The 18671-nt window shown below is 36.5% G+C and overlaps 1 protein-coding gene across 3 annotated transcripts in view; it reads left to right on the forward strand.

Annotated features, from left to right (window-relative positions):
- The window catches only part of PLS3 (plastin 3), a 92763-nt gene that overhangs the window by 29712 nt on the left and 44380 nt on the right, over nt 1-18671 (forward strand). For 2 of the 3 annotated variants that reach the window (XM_020905555.2, XM_020905553.2), the window contains exons 2-3: nt 11855-11937; nt 14968-15048. In XM_020905555.2, coding sequence (XP_020761214.1) covers nt 14976-15048 — 73 coding nt within the window. In that variant the 5' untranslated portion in view covers nt 11855-11937; nt 14968-14975. The remainder of the gene's footprint in view (nt 1-11854; nt 11938-14967; nt 15049-18671) is intronic. The other variant, XM_070462217.1, reaches the window with a different exon arrangement.

Raw genomic sequence — 18671 nt, forward strand, 5'->3', positions numbered from 1 at the left:
CCAGGGATTTCTATCACATAGTGGTCATATAAGCTTTATTTCTCTTATTTCAGAATAGCTGGTTTTATAAATCTCAACTCTGAATCAAAGGTAACCTCTTAGTTGTTCTTACTGCAACTCAAATGAAGTAAAAAGTGAAGAAACAAAAGAATCTAGTTTTCTCAATTAACAAGTACCTTATTTGAGAACATATAAGCAGAGTATGTGATACTACAGGAGGCAATTTCAATGACTAATAGAACAAACTTTCAGTTTAGCTCAAAGTCTAAGCTGAAATTTTATCTCTAGTGATTCTGAGCTGTACATCACAATATTTTGTTTTGAATTAACTAGTCTGATCTTGCCTTGTGAGAGATATATATCTGAAGGTTGCCCTTGGCTGCAGTGTTAATTTTCACTGAAAAGAGGAGAATGGAAATACTCCTCAGGTATGAAGGTTAGTTAATTTCATTAGAAGCAGATATGTCTTTTCATAAATCATTCAGATATTTTTGGAAAGTGTCAAAGTTTACTTAGGCAATGAGGAAGGGATTGGACCTTTTAAAAAAGATCGGGATGGGGAATACATGTAAATCCATGGCTGATTCATGTCAATTTATGACAAAAACCACTACAATATTGTAAAGTAATTAGTCTCCAACTAATAAAAATAAATGAAAAAAAAGAATATGCTATTTCAATCCAAGGATTTAATGATTCTTAGCTTTGTAAAGATGGAGGAGAGGTATAACTTTGTTGTGTCTTTGGGCTCGATACAGTATTCTTCATAACAGGAAATGGGGGCTTTTTGAATATGGTTAAGAGGTACATTAAATGCATACAACACTCTTGTCTGGCAAGAATTTAAAGAATGTCTTCAATATGACAATTGATTTGACTGTTTCTGTTGGAAAAATTATTAACTTATTTTTAAATAGTCATTGCTTAAACATCTTATCTTTTTTTACTAAGACAAAAAGAGGAAAGGAAACTTTTACTTAAAATGGAAGTATTTGATATTCCTCCAGGAAATGACACAGGATTGGGCACTCTTTGGGGTTTAAGTGACTCATAGATATCGGTACTTGAAAAAAAGATCAATTAGAATCTAGCTTAGATTCTAGAATAGAAGAGAGTTATTTCCAGAAGGTGAACTCATTTAATAGCTACGTAGGGTGAAATCATTCACTAGATGTCTGGGGTTTGCTTTAAAATAATTCAGGGAAAAGAGAGGGGATGAGAGAGAGGGAGAGGGAGAGCACACAGCTGAAGAGAGGACAGGTAAAGAAAATCAATGGGAAAATCCTGATAAATGTAGAGTCTCAATGATAGGATTGTGGGTGTTGTACAATTTTCTCTTCTGTATATCATAATAAAAATTTTAAGTATAGCTTTAGTTTGCAGCGATTTACACCATTTCTAAATGATACTTTTATCTGTAAATTGCAGGTTTGTCAAAACATGATGTATATTATTGTAAAGGTGAAATGTGCTGCTTGATTGTCAAAATTGTTGCCAAGCAAAAACTGTTTCTGAAAGAAAAAAGAAAAAACAACTTTGTTTGACTTTCAGTTAAATTCAAAGGACAGGTTGCAAACATCTTGAAGAGTTTTGTAGTATCTTGAAGTATCAAACAGGAGTAGACAGTTAAATCATGCTAACAGGCCAAGTGCATGTGAAGAATGTGGGCGCACTATTACGTCTGAAGTGTTTTGTTCCCAGCTTTCTTTACAGAGTGTGCATTTTTGAAACCACGCGAGACAGTTATTTCGCTGGTATTGTTTGTTCCCTTTCCCTACTTGCCAACATCAATTTATTCAACAAACATTTTGTAAGGGCTTATTGTGAGCCAAGATACAAAGTCAAATAAGATACCAGCCCTGCTTTCAAGGAACTCACAGCCTAGCAGAGTAGATAGAGAAGGCAGATGGTTATCACACCCTGAGGAGGGTACCGGAATGGGGGAAGGGGAGTCACTGGTCAGCAACCAGAACCCTATGCTGTGTCTCCTTTAAAACAACAGAGACACAACAGTTGAGGTGGTTTAATTGATTGTAGGTATTGGAGAAATAGGGAGAAGACTAAGATGGCTCAGTTTAAGTCTGTGCGCTCCTGCCCCCATGCGTCACTCTACAAATAACAGCCTCCTCGGCTCCCCTGTCCCTCTTAATAAACCTTCACCCTTCTCTTCTGCATCCATGGGCCTTGGTGGAGCAGCATACATACAGAAGATAGCAATCTCTTCTTCACATCAACTAGTAAGCTAATGTTTAAGTGTCCTTGACATTTTTGGATCCAACCAAGGCAAAATTGCAGTTATATGCAGGCAGTTACTTGGCATTGGATACGAGGGAGAGTTAGCCTTCAGTCCCTGATAGAACCTTCCAAAGTTCATTGCTCAATTGATTTGGAATTTGAAATGTATTTTGTCATGTAAATAGTAGGTACGATTTTTTTAAGGTCACTTTACAATTGTCCCTGAAATGGTATGCTATGTCACCAAAATGATGTTTTCAGGGTTTGTAGTATTAGGATCTAAAGGAATTGTAGAAACATCGTTGCTAAATGTATCCAAATCAGCCAGCTGTTTTATTCTCTAGTTCCCACTCCTGTACAGCCTAACAGCATATATAAGTGTGTGTGTGCATGTGCACGCACGCTCAGTTGCTCATTCGTATCTGATGCTTTTTGGCACTATGGACTGTAGCCCACCTGGTTCCTCTGTCCATGGAATTTTCCAGGCAAGAATACTGAAGTGGGTTGTCATTTCCTTCTCCAAGGGATCTTCCTGACCCAGGGATTGAACCTGTATCTCCTGCATTGGCAGGCAGATTCTTTACCACTGTGCTACCAGGAAAGTCCATATATAACAGTGCTTCATAGTAAAATACTGTCTGTTTTATTGGGAGTTATCTAGCGATGTCCTCTTGTGTAGTTTTGCCAATTTGTGGCTGAAATGTCAGGTAGAATTACCAGAGGTTCTAGGCCAAAAAAGCAACCTAGCTAAGCAAAGTATGCTCTACTTGTTGAATTTTGCTTTCATTATAGAAGCTTGTTCTCTACTTGACTGTAATGAGCAATTTTTAATAATGCTGAGGTGCTAGAATAATAAACAGTAACATATTTCACCACTTATTATGTCTGCTTTCACCTTTCCTAAACTTTCAGGGCTAGGAACCTGTGACTCAAAACAGGGAACCTGTGACACAGGTGAGACCATTTAGAGAGTAACTCACTTGTGATTTTCAGAGCAACAGATGATTAAGAAAGATGATATAAACTCTTAAACTGCTTCAGTTACCCCTTTACCAAGATTCCACTAAAGTTTTCTAAAAGGAAGCAAACAAAACTCCAAGCTGCAGTCACCTGGAGAAAATAAGCTATAAGGTTAAAAACTAATCACTAAAAAAAAACAACAACAACAAAAAAAAACCCATGGGTACCACAGTGATGGCTGTTGTGTGTTAAAAAAAAAATCTTAAAATAAATCACACTGATACTTGAGTGTGTGCTTATATCTATACCAAATTATTAGCACTGATACAATGAGAATAGTTGTTTATAGTAGTTAGCATATAAGAAGCTGAAATTAAACGATATTAAATACAGGGAAGCAGAAGCATGTCATATATAGGAATGAATGTGCCACAAGAGAAGGTCAGCATTCTTGTCCTTATTTTTAAAAAGTCTGGCCTGTTTTTTGGTCAGTACCCACTTAACACCAATGTTTTGAAGAAAGAATGTTTAGAACACTTTCATATATAGTCCCTACTGAACCTGTTGCCGATAGTCTGTATGTTTTACACGGTTCCAGATTTGATGATTTCAGTTCAAGGATTAATTGAATCCCTTCTTTAAATAATGAAAATAAATTAGCATTAGCTAGAAGGGTCCCTATCTTCATTTTCTGGCAACTTTTTATATTTCTCAATATCATGGTCACATTTGTTAAAAGTTTTGTTTTTTTGGCTGCACCTGGCAGCATGTGGGATCTTAGTTCCCTAACCATGAACCAAACTCACGCCCCCTGCAGTGGAAGCACAGGGTCCTAACCACTGGACAACCAGTGAATTCCTGGTTAGGAATTTTTAAATTATTTTCCATAGGGTATAATAGGCATGTGCCTTCTTTCCATAAAGCACTGTGTAGCCTCTTCGTTTTCATTTTTATTGTAAGAGTAGTTAATTACCTTCTCTCTCAGATACTCTTTTATTTTTAATTTTACATTTACTATACAGCTCTGTTTTGGGCAAAGTCACTTAACTACCCTAAGTTTTTGTTTCTTCCCTAATTTCAGTAATCATTGGATATTGGAAATACTGGGAATTAACACCACCCTCAAAACATTGCAGTCGGTTGGAATATGTTTTGAGGCATACTTCTGTACCCAGCGTCCAGCAAAAGATTATCATTGTGGGAATATCCGAGAGGAAGATGAAGTTTAGATTCTGTTCTTGAGAAATAAACAATCTTGAAATAAGACATCAGAGCAAGTAATTAGAAAAGTATTTGTGTGCTGATGGTGAAAGAATGGTTGTCTTTGATGGGGGAAGATTATTCTCTTTGACCACGTTTGAGGATCTGTGTGGAAGAGGCAGATGAACTGAATCTAGTAGGATAATGGATGTCCCAGCCAGACTGTCCTCATCCACTTACATAACTATAGGAGGATGTCTGTGATTAAATTGCTGAATTTTGTGGCAACATTCTAAATCCTGTGGGAGGTGAAGAGAAAGATCAGCAGGGGTGTGTAGTCATTGGGAAACATGGTTTGGGAGAGGATGAGGCTTCTGCTGAAGGATGAGTAGAATTTGGATAAGAGGAATAAAGCGGAGGGCATTTTTAGTCTGAAAGGTAGATAACAGAGAGAGGGAGTTCTTACTAGGAGGGAGAGATCGAGGTAGTGGGGTCAGGATAAAACAGAAGGTACTGATGTAGGAGTCAGTAGGACACGTTCAGGAGGATGGTGCATGCTTATGTGTGCTTAGTCGCTTCAGCTGTGTCCAACTCTCTGCGACCCTATGGACCATAGCCTGCCAGGTTCCTCTCTCCATGAGATTCTCAGGCAAGAATACTGGAGGTGGGTTGCCATTTCCTTCTCCACAGGAGGGTGGCAGTGATCAAAAAGCTAATTTTGAGTGTTGTTGAAAGGTTAAACTGGTTAGATGTAACTAGTAGGAACACCAGAAGACCCGGAATACCCGGCAAAGTTTAGACAAGCCGTTTCAGCATAATAATTATAGCTTCCTGAAATGAGACTGACATGATCAAAATGGTTGTGAATCCTAGATGTGGACCTTTTTTGATTCAAGGTATTTACTGAGAGGGAACTCCACTCAGTGTTTTGTGGCAGCCTGGATGGGAGAAGAGTTTGGGGGAGAATGGATACATGTATATGTATGGCTGGGTCCCTTTGCTGTCCACCTGAAACTATCACACTGTTAATCAGCTATGCCCCAATACAAAATAAAAAGTTTAAAAAGAAAATAAAAGATTTATTAAGAATACAACTTGTGTCCCTGTGTTGTGCTAAGTGCTGTGGTGAATAGAGATGATTAAGCTGTGTTACTACTTAAATAAGTTTATAGTCTTGTTGGGGAAATAAATTCATTCACTAAACTGTGATTGAGAAAGCTATAATACAGCATAACAATTGAGAATGCTGACTTTGGTGTCAGGTGGAGTTGGGTTGAGACCTAGGTCTTCCTCTCTTGAGCCATGTGACTGGGCAAGTTATTCAACTTCTGTAAGCCTGTTTGCTTTACTGTAAAATGGAAATAACAGTATTACGTGGTTCACAGTTTTTCTGAGAAGTAACTTTACATAATGTATAGCACAGTTCATTTAAATAATAAGTCCTCCATAAATGTTAGCTGTTATAAACTTACAATGATATGTTATTATATTATCTTAATTATGATTATTACCCACTCTGTAGCCACTGTGAGAGGGGCTGGGAATATGAGGATGAAGGCGAAGCAGTCCCTTCCATCAAAAAGCTTTTGTATAATAGTATTAAATGTTATCCTTGTGTGACTGTATTTTCCCATTCAAAAGTTAGTATGTATGATCTGACAGTAAGACATGTAAAATTAGACCTATCTGAAAGGATTCATGCTGACTGTAATAGAAGAAAATATATAGTTTTGTGATGAGAGTCCTGGGAAAAGGGAATTTTTCCCTCAGGTGGGGACCGTCCAAAGAGGCTTTCTCAAAGCTTCTTCTGAAGAGTAGATGGGAGAGTAGATGCCCTGATTGGGGCAGAGGTTATCTTTATAGAGTGTGATTCCAAGGTGTTCAGTGCATGTAATGGGAAGAAACATTGGAAGGATAGACAGGTATCAATACAGAAAAGTGTGTAGGGTTCTTGGATGTTGTGCCGAAAAGTTGGGACTTGCTTTCATAGGGAATATACCTTAGATCTACTCTTCAGGAAATTAGCAGCATAAAGATTACATAGGAGGGATATAGGACTGTAGATAGATAGTCTAAAAGGTCTTTAGAAAAAGCTAGACATGATAAAGGGCTATGATAATCCAAAGAGTCTAGTGATTTACTTCTATCTCCCTGTTTCTTGTGACCAAACTTCTTGAGTTTGTAAAGCAGGAGATTGAGGAAAGTTGAAAAGGAGACTGAATTTGACAGCAGAGGTGTTCGAAAAGGGGAGAAATAACATGGCAGTAAGTTCAAATGTAGACACTTAGACTTTCCTGACTGGGATTTTCCTCTCTGACCTTCCTTCTCCCTTGGCCGGAAGGTCAAGTCCAGATTTTGAGTCTCAGCCTTCTAAATTAGACCCTGACTCCTTCTGCTCCAACTGTGTTTGTCACAAACCCTAGGCACAGTGCTCCAACCACACTATCTTTCTCTAGCGCCAGAATATCATCTTCTCTGTGCCTAGAGTGCCTTTAGCAGTGATATGTCTGAGGATGTCCTCCTTATGTTTTAAGATAAAGTTCAAAAGTTACGTTCTCTGGAAAACTTTTCCTGAAGCCCATCACTGTCACCCCACCACTCAGTTACTAGCATGATGGCATTAATACTATGTCTTTGTTTTCCATCTTTGTCTCCTCTGGACAGTAAAGTCTTCTAGAGGAGACTTTGGATCCTAAATCTCTATATATGCAGCACCCAACATGGTGCCTGGTACATACTAAACATTCACTTAAGGCTTGAATATAAATGAATAGGTTGGGTGAGTATGATAGACATTCAAGCTGAAATCTTCGCAAGTCGTTTGGAAACATATCACTAGCGCTTGAGTAATCAGAGTGAGAGTGGGTGAGCTTTAATTCAGAGGGTTGCATGCCCGTCTGACTTGGAGACTAGTGCTGTTGACTTACCAGCTAGGGAGGAGGCACGGTGGCAGTTTCTGTTGGTACAGTTAGGTATGTGAAGTGTGGGTGTTCTGAAGCATTGCCTGTTTTGGACAGAGGAAGGTGACAAATGCACAAATACAAATAATGTATTCTTCCATGTTTTATCCACCTTCTCTTCTTCATGATTTGAACGTATCAGTTTAACTGTGTGTGTATGACCAAATCGCTGATTTTAAGTCATCAGCCTCACTTTGCCAATTCTGTTTACCTGCTGGTGGCTGATGAATAGCCCCTGCTTTTATCTTTTAGTTCCTTTCAATTTCAAGAAAAAAATACAAAATTCATAATCAACTCTTGATTATCCATGGTTGATTTTCCCACTGTATGTGCCCTGCTGCCCGAGCCACGGTAGGTTGTGATTGACACAGATTAGTAAATTTAGTCTGCTGCATTCCTAAAGTGAATCGCTTTAGGGGATGAAAACAGGCTCGCTCTCTCTCCCCCCCACACACCCCTACCGCCTCCACCCCCCATCAAATGCCTTTCAGAATTTGAGTAATTGTTTCAGGCAGTTAGTTGTAGGTACACCTTTCTCAGCAAAGATTTGTATTCAGGGTTTAAGTATAGTTAAATGACCCAGTGGAGTGGTTTCGTAATTGCTGTATTGTTAGTCAAACGCTGTAATTAGGGATGACTTCATAGGCATAAGATTCCTCTATGGGTGACGCCCTGAATTCAGACTCAGTTGTATACCATATCCTTTTATGAAAAAACAAACAGACAAGGTTTTGTTTGCTTTTGTTTCATTCCCTCATTTAAAAATCTGTTTTCCTGTCTCTCGATGTTTAAGGAGAGAGGTTTGCTTTTTTTTCTGCTGGTTTTCCCTTTATAGAGAAGGCCAGCACTGTAGCTAGGGAGGAAAACAGAATTTGGGACAAAGTGCTCTGCAGATGACAGAATTCAGAAAAATGGAGAAACCCTGGAAGCTTTTATTTTTGATTGGTATTTCATTTGCCTAAATTTAAATGGAGGGAAAATATATATTTCTTTCTTTTTTTTTAAATATCAGTGCCTGCTGTCTCTCCAAATGAAGTTCATTTTTTGTGGGCAGACAGACTGGGGAAAAGGACACATTTCAACATATTTCAACAGTCAGACTTTCTTTTTGCTTACCAATGGCATACTGTGAAATTTTATTCAGCAATAATATTTACTTTTTACCTCTTCACCTTTCATTTTTCATTGCTCACAGAAAAAATAAACTGCAAAGTAGGAAGAATGTGACTTGACAAGCTGTTAGCAATTTTTTAAGTGGTCCTGATATAAAGTAAAAATTGGATTAAAAAAAAAACACTCTCCTGGCCATTTTTCAGGTTGTGTTTAGCAACTGGTCTTATGCAGGAGCCAAATTGACTCATGGGTAAAAAGTGGTTGACAAATTTTCATTAGTCCCAGCTTTCTTAAATTACCTTGACTTAAAGGCTTATAGTTTTTATATATGAAGGAGATCTATCATACTCTGCAGTTGATAATTATAGGGCAAAAGATATAACTTTTCGTATATTTTATTTAAAAGGTTCTTAGTAGAACTCATGCCTTATATTTATACATAGCCTCTTAATTACTTAGGCATTGATTTGTTTCTCTTTTTCTTTCATTAAGGATTTGAAGTTGCTATATAATGCTTTATGGTTTATAGTGTGCCTTCACATGCCATCTTTAATCTTCATCAGGACCCTAGGGAAGTAGTTATTATGGCTGTTTTCAAAGGAGGAAACTGAGGCTTAGAAAGATTAAATAAACAAACTCATAGACACACTGCTAGGAGGTCGCAGAGCCGGGACACTGATTGATGTCTTCTGATTCCACATCTCTCAATCTTCCTGTGTTAACATACTACATCCTTGGGTGGGGAACAACAGTTTGCTGCAAGTATTCAGGATTCAATCAAACCCCAATCTGGGATGTTTTACTTATTTTGAGAGAAAGAGTACAATGAATGCCCTATAAAGAGGGTAGAGCTTTCAGTAATTTCAATTTGTACAGTTTCTAAAAATCTGATGTTCCTGGCAGTCTTCCCTAAATTATTTAAATGTGATATAGTACTTAATTGCTTGATTCCATCAAGTACCCCTAAGTAATCTTAAGGACAAACCTTTTTTTATTCATAGGGGGAAAAATATCTGCATTAAATAGCTAATTTGAATATTATGATTTTTGTCAACTGAGGTGTATATTGTGAGGCTTTTAAACTTTACATTGGATTTCTTAGTTTTAGTCCAGGTGCTTCAGGGTAGCATTTATTTATTTACTTTCAAATAATTATAAATAAACAAAATGGAGTTTATTTAAGTGGGAGACTCCTAAATTAAAGTATGTTGTTATCCTGAACTAAACAAATATTCTTTGTGTAATATATGCGTGTTACAGTTCTTTTCATTCTTAGGTGTGCCTCTTCTTGTCTCCTGTAGCTGAAAAATCTGAGCTATCAGTGTCAAAGGGGTCACTTTAGGCTTTTATGATGGTATTTAGACAGGAATAAGAAATTAGGAAACTTTAAAGTGTATTTTGGGTTTTTTTTAATGATGTGTTTTATTAATTTTTTTAAAGTAAGCGTGTGCCTTGAAAGCATTTCTATGAGATGTATGTATGTCCTAATTTTGCAGGATGAACAAAAGTGCTACTTTTTTGGCCTGCTTGAGATGAAATTAATAATCCTTAAAGTCTTCAGAGTCTTTCCCCTGTCTGTACCTTTTATTGCAACCACTAATTCACTTTGTGTCAAATTATAATTATCTACATCTTTGTCTTCCCCAGATTGTAAATTGTTTGAGGGCAGGAACTAGACATATAACAGAGGCCTGGGTAAAAATGTGTGAGGATAGAAGTGCATATGTGTTGAGGGATGGGTATAAAGAAGAGGGAAGAGATTTCTACCCTGTTAGCTCTGCTGCCTGCAAAGGGGAGATCTGGGAGAGAAGGTCTGATTCAGAACCCACTGGTTAGCCAGAATGAAAGGTGCTACAGATTGGGGTTGGGGGTGGGTATGGGGTGGGTGGGAGGTAAATGTCCAGAACCACTTTTGCCTAATTTTCTCTTTTATAGAAGTGATATAACAGTATAAAAATAATACATTCTTTAAAAAAACATATTTTAGATTATTATTGACTCACAAATTGTCCAAACTAGATAGAAACTTTAGAAATAAAGGAGAGTCCACTTGTTTTCAATTTTCTGAGAGTCTCACTTTCAAACTTTCTGTGCCATTGTTCTGTGTGATGTCATTACTAGAGAGGGGCAATTATTTCACATTGAAAACATGATTACTTAAAATATGTGTAAAGAAAACTAGACTGAAACCTGTAGAGTATTTTGGTAATCAGAAGTAAGCAACTCCTCCAGCTCAACTCCAGAAAAATAAATGACCCAATCAAAAAATGGGCCAAAGAACTCAACAGACATTTCTCCAAGGAAGACATACAGATGGCTAACAAACACATGAAAAGATGCTCAACATCACTCATTATCAGAGAAATGCAAATCAAAACCACAATGAGGTACCATTATACGCCAGTCAGGATGGCTGCTATCCAAAAGTCTACAAGCAATAAATGCTGGAGAGGGTGTGGAGAAAAGGGAACCCTCTTACACTGTTGGTGGGAATGCAAATTAGTACAGCCACTATGGAAAACAGTGTGGAGATTTCTTAAAAAGCTGGAAATAGAACTGCCATATGACCCAGCAATCCCACTTCTGGGCATACACACCAAGGAAACCAGATCTGAAAGAGACACGTGCACCCCAATGTTCATCGCAGCACTGTTTATAATAGCCAGGACATGGAAGCAACCCAGATGCCCATCAGCAGACGAATGGATGAGGAAGCTGTGGTACATATACACCATGGAATATTACTCAGCCATTAAAAAGAATTCATTTGAATCAGTTCTAATGAGATGGATGAAACTGGAGCCCATTATACAGAGTGAAGTAAGCCAGAAAGATAAAGACCATTACAGTATACTAACACATATATATGGACTTTAGAAAGATGGTAACGATGGCCCTATATGCAGAACAGAAAAAGAGACTCAGATGTATAGAACAGACTTGTGGACTCTGGGAGAAGGCGAGGGTGGGATGTTTCAAGAGAACAGCATTGAAACATGTATATTATCTAGGGTGAAACAGATAACCAGCCCAGGTTGGGTACATGAGACAAGTGCTCGGGCCTGGTGCACTGGGAAGACCCAGAGGGATCGGGTGGAGAGGGAGGTGGGAGGGGGGATTGGGATGGGGAATACATGTAAATCCATGGCTAATTCATTTCAATGTATAACAAAAACTACTGTAATGATGTAAAGTAATTAGCCTCCAACTAATAAAAATTAAAAAAAAATAGAAGTGTTGAACATCATATTAGTAAAGTATAGAATATTTTTAAAAGTACCATCAGCAGGTTGCAGGCTAACTTAGGCAAAATATCATTTTTTACTCTCCAAATCTTGAAAATGACTGCCTTCGTATCCAACTGAAGATCTTTCTTTACCCTATAGATCCTGAGACTGCTCTGAAAGGTGTTTTTTACACAGCTTATCTACTGAGAAGTTGTCCATCTAGTGACATATTAACACTAGAGGTAAGAAAAGCTTTATGAACAGACAAGTTTTTGAAAAGTCTGCTTTTATTTAATTTTTAAAAAAATATGAGTCATTATAAATGTGTATTGTATTAGGGTGGAAACATAGTGAATAGTATCATATGGTCATTTAAAATCTTTGCAGGGATTTGAGAAACCTGAGTTTGAATTCTAAAAGGAGTAAGAATATTTACCTCGAAAGACTGTTATGAGGGTTCAGAGAATTAGTAGGAATATGAATTTATCTGATGTAAGGCTTGGCACATAGTTGTTGAATGAATGAATTTATGAAAGTGCTATTTAGGTGAGTCCCTTACTACATGACTGGGACTGTGGTTAGTTCTAGAAGTGACAATGATGGGTGTGCAAAAGACAGATGTGGTTCACTCTCTTTTGAATTCTTCTGTATTAAATATTAGGCATCATGGCAAACAGAAGAGTTGGCAAGTAATTTTTTAACTTTTAATAAAAATGTTTAAAATAAATAAATATAAGATCTCAAATTTGCTTTTCATATGGTTTTTGAACTTTAACAAGCAACACATTTAGGGCAGTGAAACTATCCTTATGATACTACAATGGCATCCATTTTGTATATACAAAATGCATAGTATGTACAACACCAAGAGTGAGTCTAATGTGAACTGTTGACTTAGGTGACAATGATGTGTCAAAGAAGGTTCATCAGTTGTAACAAATATATCACGGATGAAGGATGTTCATAATGAGGGAGGCTGTGAGAGTGTTAGGGCAGGGGGTATATAGAAACTAAATTCTCTGCTTTTTGCTCAGTTCTGCTAAAAAGTAAATTTCTTTAAAAAGATTGTGTATGTGAAAGTCGCTCAGTCATGTCCAGCTCTTTGCGACCCCATGGACTATAGCTTGCCAGGCTCCTCTGTCCATGGAATTCTCCAGGCAAGAATACTGGAGTAGGCTGCCATTTCCTTCTCCAGGAGTTAAAAACATTAAATGAGAAAAAAAAAGGGCAACAAATAATCATGTGCACTTCCTTCTGTCTAAAAGTTGTTAATAGGTTTGTATGTGAGAATTTTCTATTGTAGTACAGACCTCCTTTTTCAATTGCAGGAATCAGTCAAGATTTTCTGTAAAGGTCCCCTCATAAATATTGTATGCCAAGAGGCAAAATAAGAATATTATATTATTAATCTCAAGGATTTAAATATTGTTTAAACAAATTTTTACTGACAAAATTAAAAAAAAATAATAACTATTTGAGTACTTTTTTTGGTACTACAACTGTACTGATGAGAAAAATGGAATTCTTTTGTTTTTTTTTTCTGGGATAACATTTCATTTTATTGAAATTCAAACATTTGACAGCAGATGTTTATCTGAAAAAAACCATACTTAGCTTGGGGCCATCCAGAAATAAGCAGTGGTCCAGATTGGGCCCACAGGCCATAGTTTGCCAAGACTTATTTGTTGGTTAAATAGGTAAAATAGGGCCAAATCAAGAAGAGTATAAGCTCAAATAATATTAATAAGTTGTGTACACAAAGATGTGTTGATAAGCATGCTCTTGTGTATTTCTGTATCAAACCCCAAAATAATTTGTTTTAGTTGATTCACTCTTTAATGGGGGTGATTGGTAGCTGTTAGTATGCTCCTATTTGAAAATAAGGTTTCAACAGTGAATGACTTTTAAATGACTTAAGGGGAAAAATGGTAACTATGTGAGGTGATAGAAGTGTTCACTTACTTTACTGTGGTTAAGTTACTATATATTTCACAATATATGTATGTATCAAGTTGTTATGGTATACAGCTTAAACTTACACAATATTATGTCACATATCTCAGTAAAGATGGAAAAAATGGAACTAGCCAATAAGATAAATAGATGCTAATTCAAAAAGTTATTTATTTATTTATTTATTGGCCACACCATGTGGCATAAGGGATCTTAGTTCCCCCTCCAGGGATTGAGCCTGTGCCCTTTGCAGTGGAAGCACAGAGACCTAATCACTGGACCGCCAGGGAAGTCCTAAAAAATTTATATTTTACTTGAATCTTTAGTCATATAATTTTGACTTAGTTTTGGCTCATATAACCAAGAATCTATCATTGCTTGCTACCTTGCCCCTTCTTTACATTCTTTGAATGCAGCATAAGACTTTGTCCTTGAAAGGAAGATTGAGAAGTATTTTTGTCTGAAGAGCTTTTGACCAATGATAATTTCTCATTTGTTTTCTTCATTATGGCTGTATCTAGAAATATGGGAACCTATTCAGATAGTTCCAGTAGTTTGAATTTCTGTCTAAATTATCCCTAAAATGAGAGTTTACAGGATTGCTGGTAATATATTCATCACAAATTTTTTGTCTTAAAATTTTTTTCTTCCAGTTTTATAGATACAATTGACATGCAGCATTGTAGAAATTTAAGGTGAACAGCAAGATGATTTATATACATCATGAAAGGATTATCACAATAAATTTAGTAAATATGCATTCTCTCATATAGATACAAAATAAAAGAAAAAAATTTTTTCCTTGTGATGAGAACTCTTAGGATTTACTCTCTTAACAACTTTCACATTATATTTATCATGTTGTACATTACATCCCTAGTACTTACTTATAACTGGAAGTTTATACCTTTTGACTGCCTTCATCCAATTCCCTATCCTCTGGTAACCCCCTGCATCTTGTAACCACCAATCTCATCTCCTTTTCTGTCAGTTTGTTTTTGAAGTATGATTGACCCACAACACTGTTAGTTCTTGTTACTTAATATAGTGATTTGATATTTCTGTACATTCCAAACTGATCACCAGGATAAGTCTAGTTTTAATTATGTCACCGCACAAAGATATTATTTACTATATTTCCCACACTGTATATTTCATACCTGTGACTCAGTTATTTTTCAATTTATAATTGGAAGTTTGTACGTCTTCACCTTCCTCACTTCTTTCCTCCCCCTCTCCCCTCCCATCTTGCATCTACCTGTTTGTTCTCTTTATCTGTGACTGTTTTCAAGTCTTGAACCTTTTTGGTTTCTCTTTAGATCTTTAAATGGATGAGATGGCTACCACTCAGATTTCCAAAGATGAGCTTGATGAACTCAAAGAGGCCTTTGCAAAAGTTGGTGAGTTGTTCTTTTGTAGGGTAACTATGGTAAAGCAATGTTTATTTGGCACTAATCAAAGTTATTTCTCTGAAAAATTATGTGAATGGTTAATCAGGAAACTAGTTAAAATCAATGGAATAAAGTTCTAGAAGCCACACTTTAAACTGTCATTGCTAATTATAGCTAGTATCTAATATGGTGAAAGGTTTTTAGTCCAGGGTCCCATTCTTTAACTGGGGGCTGCTGTGGCTCCTGAAATTTGTAGACAAATTTTGTTTTACCATATTTTTCTGAGGAGAGGATTTGAAGCTTTCACTATATTCTCAAAGAGCCAACTGATGCCCCCAAATGTTAAAAACCATTAGATGATGTTGTGCATGTGTGCGTGCTTGTGCACATGTGTGCATGTGCATGCTTGGTCATGCAGTCATGTCTGACCCTTTGCAACCCCATGGACTATATAGCTCACCAGGCTCCTCTGCCCATGTAATTTTCCAGGCAAGAATACTGGTGTGGATTGTCATTTCCTACTCCAAGTGATCTTCTTGACCTACTTGGGAAGCCGGGATGATAGTTTACTTTTAATTAACATGGCTTTACTGCCTTTTTCATGGATGTATTGTGCCTTTGGATAATGCACACTGTTCTACCTTCTTGAATTAGCATATGTATAAGATGGGAAGGATTAGCACACCGTTTGGCTTATCCTTTAACATCATATAACATGTCTTCAAATTTAGCAGCTATGGAAGCATTTATAGTATTTACATTCCATTATTTCAGTGCTCAGGTCAAATCAGTGAAGATAATGAGAAAACAGAGTAAGACCTGATTATTGATGTGTGTGCTCAACAGGTGCTTTCAAAGGGAGAGTATCACTGTTTGATATCTTCTTGATTAAAGGGTATGAAGTTAAATCATAATGATTTGTTATTTAAACCAGAATCTACTCTTTAACCTGTGTTGGAAACCCCATTATTGAAAAGTGAGGAAATACATATCTCTTGTTGCTGTTGTTCAGTCGCTCAGTCATGTCTGACTCTTTGTGACCCCATGGACTGCAGCATGCCAGGCTTCCTTGTCCTTCACTATCTCCTGGAGTTTGCTCAAACTCATGTCCATTGAATTGGTGATGCCATCCAACCACCTCATCCTCTGTCACCCCCTTCTCCTCTTGCCTTCAATCTTTCCCAGCATCAGGGTCTTTTCCAATGAGTCAGCTCTTTGCATCAGGTGGCCAAAGTATTGGAGCTTCAACTTCAGCATCAGTCCTTCCAATGAATATTCAGGGTTGATTTCCTTTAGGACTGACTGGTTTGATCTCCTTGCTGTATTCCCATATATTTGTAAGTATGTTCTATGAAGGCATTTGGTAATAACAACATGCCTTGGGAAAGGTAATGACAGTCCCACCTGACCCCCGCCCCAACAGCCAGAGTGACTATTCATAGTCCCATCAAAATTCTAACTAGGAAAAAATAGTCCTGAATCTTTAACATGACTATGTGTGTGTATGAAAAAAAAAGACAGTTAACTTGCCATAGATACCACTTACTGGACTACTCAATGTAGTTCAAATATTCAATATTAGATTGATTATGGAAAACAGCAGGTGGATTCTTTGCTGGAAGACTGTTTAAATCACATTATTCTGTAGAAATTTTTTTTTTAATCATTGTTTCCTTTGAACTTTCTGTTTTATCTTTATTCATCTTCAGTGTTGGGGACAGCCTAATTTTGTTGTTGTTGTTGTTGTTGTTATCCATTTTATTTTATTTTTTGAATTTATTTTTAATTAGAGGATAATTGTTTTACAATGTTGTATTGATTTCTGCCTAATTTTTTTTTTATTGTTGGAATTTTGGTGTGGGTACCTTATTATTGTTATTACTTAATCTTCAAGGCCTCACCTCCTCAAATCAGTGTTTACTGTTGAATACGGGCTTTGTTCTCATGTGCAGCATCTTAGAAATATTTGTGTGAAATATTTTTAAAAAATCAAAGTTAATTCAAATATTATTTACCTGATGGCACTGGAATAGTTTTGTCAGTAAAAGAGCTTAATTGCTTAATTAAAGAGCTTAATGATATAAAAAGGGTTGACCAATTATCTCCAAGGAGGAAATGAGACTAAATTGGGCTAATGAGGGATCAATTAGAACTTGGACTGCAAGAAAGGGTCATTGTGGAACTACTGTCTTACTTTAAATCATATATCTTGGAGGATTTAGGGTAGGCAAAGACCTTCTCAAAGCTGAGAGATTGGACCGTGTGTCTTATTGAAGCCCTACCAGGCATAATTGCTGTGATATGTAGACTCTTATCACTCTGTATGCTATAAATAGGAATTCTGGAGTCCAAATTTTTACCTGTTCCACATAGTATTCTTTGTATCCCCCCTCAGTATCTAGCTCACTGTTGTATGCATTTAGTTTTCAATACATAAATAATTGAATTCTAAGGAATTATACATAGTCTTTTCATGTACTAGGACTTTGTCTTTGACAAAGGGTCTTTGTTATGAAGATTTTCATCATGGCAGAATTTACTGCTGAAGGATTTGGCCATTATAGTATAACACGTAAAATTTGTATTTTTCAGCATCTTAAAAGCTGTGTATAATCTTTCAGAAAAATGTTTAAAGACCCAGCTGAATCTAGATTTTCCTTTAAAATCTTTGTAGTTTTTAGTTATTCTTATTTATAGAGCCCTTAGGCAACTATCAAAGGTATTATGGAAATCCTCTTTTTTTTCTTAATTCGGGGAAACTTGATTTTAAAAACAAGCTCCATAACTTATTTTCCTGACAAAGACAATTCTTTCTTATGGGGAGGGAAGGAAGGACTACTTTATCTCAGTTCAATTGTGACAAAATATGGAAATCATTATATGATTTTCCCCATCTATTAACAATAATAGCCTTGATTATCTCTTTAGAAATTCAGCAAGATCATAGTGCATGGAGAAAATCTCTGTAATTACCACTAATCATGGGTTTTGTTCAATTAATAGTGCTTTAAAATTCTCTTTACTAGCAATAAAAATTGAGTACTAAGATTTAAAGTTCTCCTTTCACTCACTTTCTGCACCTGCTTAATGTTAAGTTCTAAGCAGTATATTTTCATCTAATTATTTTCATTTTCTCAATATTTGTTTCCAGTATTTCTCATTGGGATAGCAGAAGCCTTGGCTTTCATTTTTTCTTACATCATGATGTTTCTGTTTTAATTTAAATGCTGCAAGGCTGCATAAATTCATTCTAAAGAAGAATATATAAAGCTTTTCAGAACACTTAGGAAGTAAATATTTGATGAAGTAGAAAATGCCTTTTACATTCTGAAACTTTAATCTTGTTAGGGAAGCTAGAGGTCATTTGAATGATTACTTGTCATAAAGGTAAATTCATGTAACATAGAACTTCTCAGATTGGCTTTAGTCCTGCAAACACTTACATCTGAAATTTTTTCTCTCCTAAACAGTAGCCAATCTGCTTTAAAAAAACAGACAAAAGAGGAATTCTACACTTTTGAAGTTAAAGAATAATGGGGTTTCATAAGTGACTAGGAATACTGTGGGTATATTCCTTTGAGGCTGCCCACCAAACTAAGCCAAAATTTTCTGGTTATGGTGATTGTAGCTGT

The sequence above is a fragment of the Odocoileus virginianus genome, unplaced genomic scaffold, assembly GCF_023699985.2.
Source record: "Odocoileus virginianus isolate 20LAN1187 ecotype Illinois unplaced genomic scaffold, Ovbor_1.2 Unplaced_Scaffold_1, whole genome shotgun sequence".
In the NCBI taxonomy this organism is placed as follows: Eukaryota; Metazoa; Chordata; class Mammalia; order Artiodactyla; family Cervidae; genus Odocoileus; species Odocoileus virginianus.